General features: G+C 34.9%; 1 protein-coding gene across 2 annotated transcripts in view; it reads right to left on the minus strand.

Moving 5' to 3' along the window:
* The window catches only part of aclyb (ATP citrate lyase b), a 47591-nt gene extending 40413 nt beyond the window's left edge, over window positions 1–7178 (minus strand). For both annotated transcript variants that reach the window (XM_067370296.1, XM_067370297.1), the window contains exons 1-3: window positions 7064–7178; window positions 3428–3603; window positions 3228–3350 (exon numbers count right to left, since the gene is read on the minus strand). In XM_067370296.1, coding sequence (XP_067226397.1) covers window positions 3228–3350; window positions 3428–3586 — 282 coding nt within the window. In that variant the 5' untranslated portion in view covers window positions 3587–3603; window positions 7064–7178. The remainder of the gene's footprint in view (window positions 1–3227; window positions 3351–3427; window positions 3604–7063) is intronic.
* Between the last annotated feature and the right edge of the window lie 294 nt (window positions 7179–7472).

Consider the following 7472-nt stretch of genomic DNA (forward strand, 5'->3'; position numbering starts at 1 on the left):
TCACATGAATAAATTACTTTGTAAAATATATTCAAATAGAAAAGTTATTTTAAATTGTAATAATATTTCACAATATTACTGTTATTACAGTATTTTTAATTAAATAAATGTAGCCTTGGTGAGCAGACGAAACTTCTTTTAAAATCATTAAAAATCTTACCGATCCCAAACTTTTGAACAGTAGTATATATATATATATATATATATATATATATATATATATATATATATATATATATATATATATATATATATATATATATATATATATATATATATATATATATATATATATATATACATATATATATATATATATATATATATATACATACATACATACATAGGTGATAGTCCACAGGCTACTTCAAGCATAAGAAAAAGCTAAATATACAATCTGTTTGCCATTACAACAGAAAAATAAGAATGTCCTTTAAGCTAATCTAAATGATATAAAGAGCTGGATGTTGTAAATCTTAATGAAAGTAAAATAGATTATTATATTTGGACCAAGTGATAATCTCTCCCCCTGCCTCCCTACAGTGTAGCCCTAACTGACAAAGGTATAATCACACATGCTCAGTTGATACTGATTTCCCTCTTTTGCTCCCTTCGTCTCTCTCATAATACTACAGCCATGGCCAAAAGTATTGGCACTGGCAGTGACAAACTTTTGTGTTTCACAAAGTTTGCTGTTTCAGTGTTTGTAAGTTATTTCTTCACACTTCTATGGTATATTAGAGAACAATGTTAAGCATTTTATTAGTTTTAAAGGCTTTTATTAAGAGAGTCAATATTTACAGTGTTGACTCTTCTTCTTCATATCCTCTGCAATTCACTCTGGCATGCTGGATATCAGCTTCTGGGCCAAATCCTGACTGATAGGGATCCATTCTTGTCTTATTGGTGCTTGGAGTAGATCACAATTTGTTAATTTCTGCTTGTCCACTCACCTTTTGAGGATTGACCACGTGTTTTCTATGGGCTAAAGATTTGGGGAGTTGCCTGACCACGGTTCCAAAATTTCAATGTAATGATTCCCAAGCCACTTCATTACTCATGCCTTGAGACATGGTGCGCCACCCATCATTACCAAATTGCTCCTGGATCTTGTTGCTCTTGCAGGATGTTTTTGGGTATAACTGTGAGAGAGCCCACTCCCTTGGATGAAAAGCAACACCACACATATATGGTCTCAGGATGCTTCAGTATTGGCACGACACAGGACTTATGCTAGCGTTCACCTCATCTTCTCCGGACAATCGATTTTCCAGATGTCCCAAACAGTCACTTACTGGACACTCTAGGCCTTTTCACACTTCAAATAGTTAACCCTGGGTCATTCTAAACACCGGGTAACAGAATCCTGGGTTATCTTTAATCACGTTTCACACTGCGTATAGGATACCCGGGGTTAACAATTAATCCATGGGTATTCATAAGGTGAAGTGTCACACTGTACGTTCCTAAACCCCAGGTTAACATCCTTATTTGCGGTGTCAGTGTCACTGATTGGAAGAAAGAGGCACGTGATCTGTTTACATAAAGGCTCTAGGATTGCACATCCTCATTTTATATATTGCTGACTGTACTATCAAGTTTATCCTTAGCGGACTTTTCAGACTATAAAAATGTAAGAATAGATTGGTCTCTTCTTCACTCCAATTGTTGTGTTTTCTGTCACCTTTTGACATTTGTCCCCATCAAACGCTGAAACTACTGTTTATACAATGTGCACTGTTTCCGTAACTGTCCAAAGCACTTGAACATAAGGCACATGATTGGCTGTGGGTTGCTAAGCATCAAGCAGTAACATTCTAACGCACATCGTTTCACACTGTACAAGTTTAGCACCGCAATGTGGAGTTAACAGCGCCAAAATGGTGCTAGCCTTGCTCTGGAGTAGGGTTTCATAACCTTGGGTTAAAAGGTTTAGGAAGACGATAACCCTGGGTTAAGCGCAGTGTGAAAAGCCCTTCTAGGATGTCCTGAAGCCCTCGTCACTGCAGTTGAACCTCTTTCCTTGAAGTTCTTGATGATCTGGTTAATGGTTCTTTCAGGTGCAATATTCTTTACAGCAATTTTTTTTGTATGTGAGGTAATTTTGATACAAAGCAATGATGGCTGAACCTCTTTCTTTAGAGGGAACCGTTGCTAACACAAAAACAAAATGATTGGAAGCACTTCTTCCCTCCATTTATAGTAATCCGCCTGCTCTTATAATGCAATCAGAATTCATTTTGTTTTGTGTGTTAAAACTCCTTTTTTTTAGCCAATTAAGCTTTTAGCAATTATTTAAAATGCATCTGATCACTCTACATAATTATCTAGAAACAATGTAAATCAACCCCACAACAACTGAAGCAGCACTACCTATACTTTTGGCCACGACTGTATACTCTACATCAGTGTTCTCAAACTCTGCAGAGTTTTGTGCCAACTCTAATTAAACACACCATTCCAATTAAAAGTTCTCATCTAGCCAAGTACAGTTCAAATCCCCGGAGGTGTTCTTGATCTGCCCCTTTTATCGAGGATGCATCGAGAGGTGATTTGGGCGGTCTTGAGACAGCCAGGTATCCCAGAATGCATCTTGCATCAATCAGCAAGTGTCAATAGCAATAGAGAAAACCCATGTAATTTATACATACTACTGTTGTTATGTCATGAAATGTAGTTTTAAGAGTTTTTTAGGCAAGAATGTACTGGTTTAAAACTCATATCTGTGGTTTATTAATAAAAATAGCACCTATTTGAAAATTTGATCTGACTTTTCAGAGTTGCGAGACTCTCTTGCGAATGTGCGTATGGCCATTGCCGGAAGCCAGTGATTATAGTTTATAAAGTTTTAAATATGATTCTTTTTCTCACAAAAAAACATCACTCAGCTTCAGAAGGCATTTATTAACTCAATGGAGTCATATGGATTACTTTTATGATGGATGGATGCGCTTTTTGGAGCTTCAAAAACTCTGGCACTATTCAAAGCTGGGAAGAGCCAGGATATTATTTAATATAACTCTGATTGTGTTCGGCTGAAAGAAGAACCTCATATACACCTAGGATGGCTTGAAGGTGAGTACATTATAGAACAGTTTTCATTTTTGGGTGAGCCATTACTTCAAAAACTAGGTGTAGTGAAATTATATCATTACAACATTAATAAACTTGACTTGAAAGCAGTTACTACAGTTGGATACAAAATACAAACTTTTTAAAAGGCCTACTGTGATTTCGGTCATCAAATGTGATTTCAGCCATTCCTGGACACCCTCAAGGTTCAGGTCAACTGCCACCAATCCCAGCTTCCCCCTGCGTTTGATCAGCTGATCTGGCTTCACAACCAGCCTCTGCATGGAGGGACAGACAAATATATTACACTGAAAACGATACAATTACAGAACTGAAAACCAAGACATATACTCACTTCTGTTAGCAGCCATGGGTGGTCCTGTATAAGGCGGTCCCAGACAGTGTCTGCAGTGACAGTGGCGCAGCAAAAACGGTTTTGCACGGCTGCCGTGGTGCAGATGTATTTATACAGGAACTCCTTTCCCGTCTGCTCAGAAATGGCCTTAGCAGACATCACGGCCAAAACAGTGACTACAAAAAGACAGAAAAAACAAATAAAATTTTATAAACTTAATGCAGCTGTGTTTATGAAACATTACCAAACAGGCTATATTGTTGTGTACATCACAGATATCACTTTGTAATTCTTTAGCACTCATATACCTTTGTACTGATTGCCTACCATGTTCATGTGTTATGGTATTTACACTGTACCTCAAAGCAGGGCCTTAACTACCATAGACATTGAGGGGCATTATTTGATATTCTTGATGTTGCTCTGTTCGTTTCTAGTAAAATCAAAATGGACAGTTGTTAGCCTATATTTTATGCAATATCAGTTTAAGTTATTTTTTTAAACACTTGTACATTTTTAAATGTAAGAATTTCACATAAAAATTATGCATACGTTTAAAAAGATGTCTATGGAAATCAGTTTAAGGCACGTATGGCCATGTAATGGGAAAGTTACAGTCGGTCATTAATGAAAATGTGGTCCTAAATTTTTCACTGCTCCCAATTTCTTAAATAAATAAATAAATCAAGGTTTTTATAAACTGCCAATCCACTCAATTTGATTAGGACTGCACTGCCACATATGGCACATTCAATGTGGTTTTATTAAGGAAACATTTTTGAAGTCCACCAGATTGTTGGGTGTGCCATTTCTTTTAAGCATCTTAAGCATTGGAGAGAAAATAAAAATAAAGCTACCCTGTCAGAGCTGATGGCCTCATGGGCAGTGTTCTGACATGTAGCTTTAGGCAACCCAAGTTCCCACTCTTTCCAGCTATACTATCTAAATCAGTGTTTTTCATCTGGTGGGTTGCGACCCACAAAAAAAAATAAAAATAAATGTTTTACTGATGCAAGACTTTTATTTTGAAAGCGTGAAAGCTTTTTATTATTCTGCCAGTCACAATTCATGTACATAAGGAGTGTCTGAGAAAAATTGTCACATTGTCCTGATTCAGCACCTGCTGCCAAATAAAATGTTATCAGGCTATATGCCAGGATAATTTTTCTAATATTATTTTTGTAACTTGTTACAAAATAAAAAGTCTCTCACTTCAGAAAAACAAACTTTCCTGACCTGTCAGACATTAAGCATTCTTCAATTGGCACACACTGTATAAAACACTACAGTGAAGAAAGGTTCACTCCAGCTGATAAACTACCATTGGTCTGTGGCATTACATAATAGTGTGGCTCTGGGGCTGTGCCGCCTTTGACAAGAAAGTATTCTTTAGTTCATTTCTTCTGTTTAGTCCATCAAGGTCAGACGTCCATGAGTAAAAATATGAACACACTGGAGAGGTGCTTTTTTGTAGAAAATTAAATTGTAATTCTTATCGAAAGCAACACTGTGACTGTTATTTTTTTTTTTTTATGTTTAATAATCTAAAGCTGCTTGATTTAAAGCAATCAACTGTATAAAGTATTATATAAATAAGCGTGATGTGATTCTCGAGTGCTGAATTGCAGAGCTCATGCAAACATATCCACATCGCTATGATCAGATGCTTTCTTAAAGGCTTAAAGTCATTTTTGTTGTGTTTATTATGTTACTGAGAGGAAAACGCACAGAGCAAATAATAACATATTCATCTAAACGCCTTTTCTTTTTTTTACCCCCAAGCAAACGACAAAAAAAGAACTTTGTATATCGTGAGTATATTGGGGCCTTAGTGTAAATGTAAATATAAATGTTTCATTATTTTAAATACTACTTTTAGAAATAAAATTAGTGGTCAACCAATTTGGATTTTTTTGGATAGCCAATGCCAATGTTTTAGAGAGCAGGGTGGCCGATGGCAAATACAGTATAAAGCTAACATGGACCTATATATCGCAATATGCAAATTTTAAAGACAGTAAATAACACATCCATCATTTCAGCAAAAAATTTATATTTTATATTTATTTTACATAATATCTAATAAATTAATTCTTCGCATGGACAGACCATCACACAGAGTACATGCAAAGAAGATCTATTAGTTGGATTCACCAAACTTTGTGAAGTTTGTCATTAAATATTTATAAGATATTAAACGTTTTGTTAAAAATTAGTATTTGCTAAATTCAGATAGTATATGGAAAAGTATTACAGCGTTTGACTTTCAATTAGACAAAACTGTTACACAAAGATATTAGCCAGATTATCATCACAATATTGCATTATTAGACAGGATTGTTAAACAAAGAAAATAAACTAATGAAAATGGACAAAGGGATAAGCTGTGCACGCTGTAAAAATAAAAGTCCTGCTTCTGCTACTAATGGGCCAAACAAAAAAGCTCAACTGCCAATGCCAATTATTAAAAAAAAAAGGCAAATATCCTGAGATAATATTGGCCTTGGTGATATATGGGACAACCACTAATCACATCTGTATAAATTAATAACTAATTAAACAGTTACAGAGTGGGTTCACTGGTATTTTTTATCTTTGGTGCAAGGCTCTATACAGTTGTGTTTTATTTTAGAAGCACTTGTGTTCCTGATTAAAGAAATTGGGAGCAGTGAAAAATTTAGGACCACATTTTCATTAATGACCGACTGTAACTTTCCCATTACATGGCCATACGTGCCTTAAACTGATTTCCATAGACATCTTTTTAAACGTATGCATAATTTTTATGTGAAATTCTAACATTTAAAAATGTACAAGTGTTTAAAAAAATAACTTAAACTGATATTGCATAAAATATAGGCTAACAACTGTCCATTTTGATTTTACTAGAAACGAACAGAGCAACATCAAGAATATCAAATAATGCCCCTCAATGTCTATGGTAGTTAAGGCCCTGCTTTGAGGTACAGTGTAAATACCATAACACATGAACATGGTAGGCAATCAGTACAAAGGTATATGAGTGCTAAAGAATTAAAGAATTACAAAGTGATATCTGTGATGTACACAACAATATAGCCTGTTTGGTAATGTTTCATAAACACAGCTGCATTACATGTGAAGCCCAAAATAAACCTGTTTAGGGTAACAGTTAGGCTACTTCCTGAATCTGAGCATTTATTTTCTCAGTCCTGCCATAGATTTAGTGTTTACTTGTGATTACTTTTATAACCATGGGTCAGAATTATGGCATAACACTGACTGAATTTCAGCTGTACTCTGGAATAAAAGTCTGGAATAAACGATTTATATATATATATATATATATATATATATATATATATATATATATATATATATATATATATATATATATATATATATATATATATATATATATATATATATATAAATAAAATTTTAACAAGATGATACAGCGACAATATTAAGATTTCCTAATGGACACAGAATGACCCGTCACACATTAACAATTAAGAAAACTAGCTGAAAGCGACGTGACAAACACTCCCATTATATTCAATGACGCGGTCTCCGCTGTGAACACGCGTCGAATATAAAGTTGTTCCCGGACGCGCGATAAACATGTAAGGCCGGACAAATAAAGCCAAACCTTACCGGGCAAAACACAAAGTCTGACGCTCTTGAAGTTCGCAACTGTCAAACCCGATTACAGTCCTGCTTCTGTGGGACGCGGACGCTGGATGGTGATGTTCTTCTTCTTCTTTAGTTTCCTGGCGAGTTACAGACCATCGTAAAAGATGCATACTGCCACCTACTACATTGGAGTATGTAAAATCATGGCTTTGTTAAACTAGTAAGACCACTTTCATGTAAAAGTGTTCTAAGTGCTCTAACTTTAATTGATTTATTGTAGTATTCTCTACTTTTATTATCTATAAGACATTTGCCAGTGTTTTTCTATGTTGCTTTAATTAATGATCTCTGTTTTGTAATTATGTTTCAAAGCTGTTTTTGCTAATTTGTCAGTTATTTCATTTCTTTGAATTCCTATAAGAGAATTCAA

Source organism: Chanodichthys erythropterus, chromosome 19 (genome assembly GCF_024489055.1).
Source record: "Chanodichthys erythropterus isolate Z2021 chromosome 19, ASM2448905v1, whole genome shotgun sequence".
NCBI classification, from domain to species: Eukaryota; Metazoa; Chordata; class Actinopteri; order Cypriniformes; family Xenocyprididae; genus Chanodichthys; species Chanodichthys erythropterus.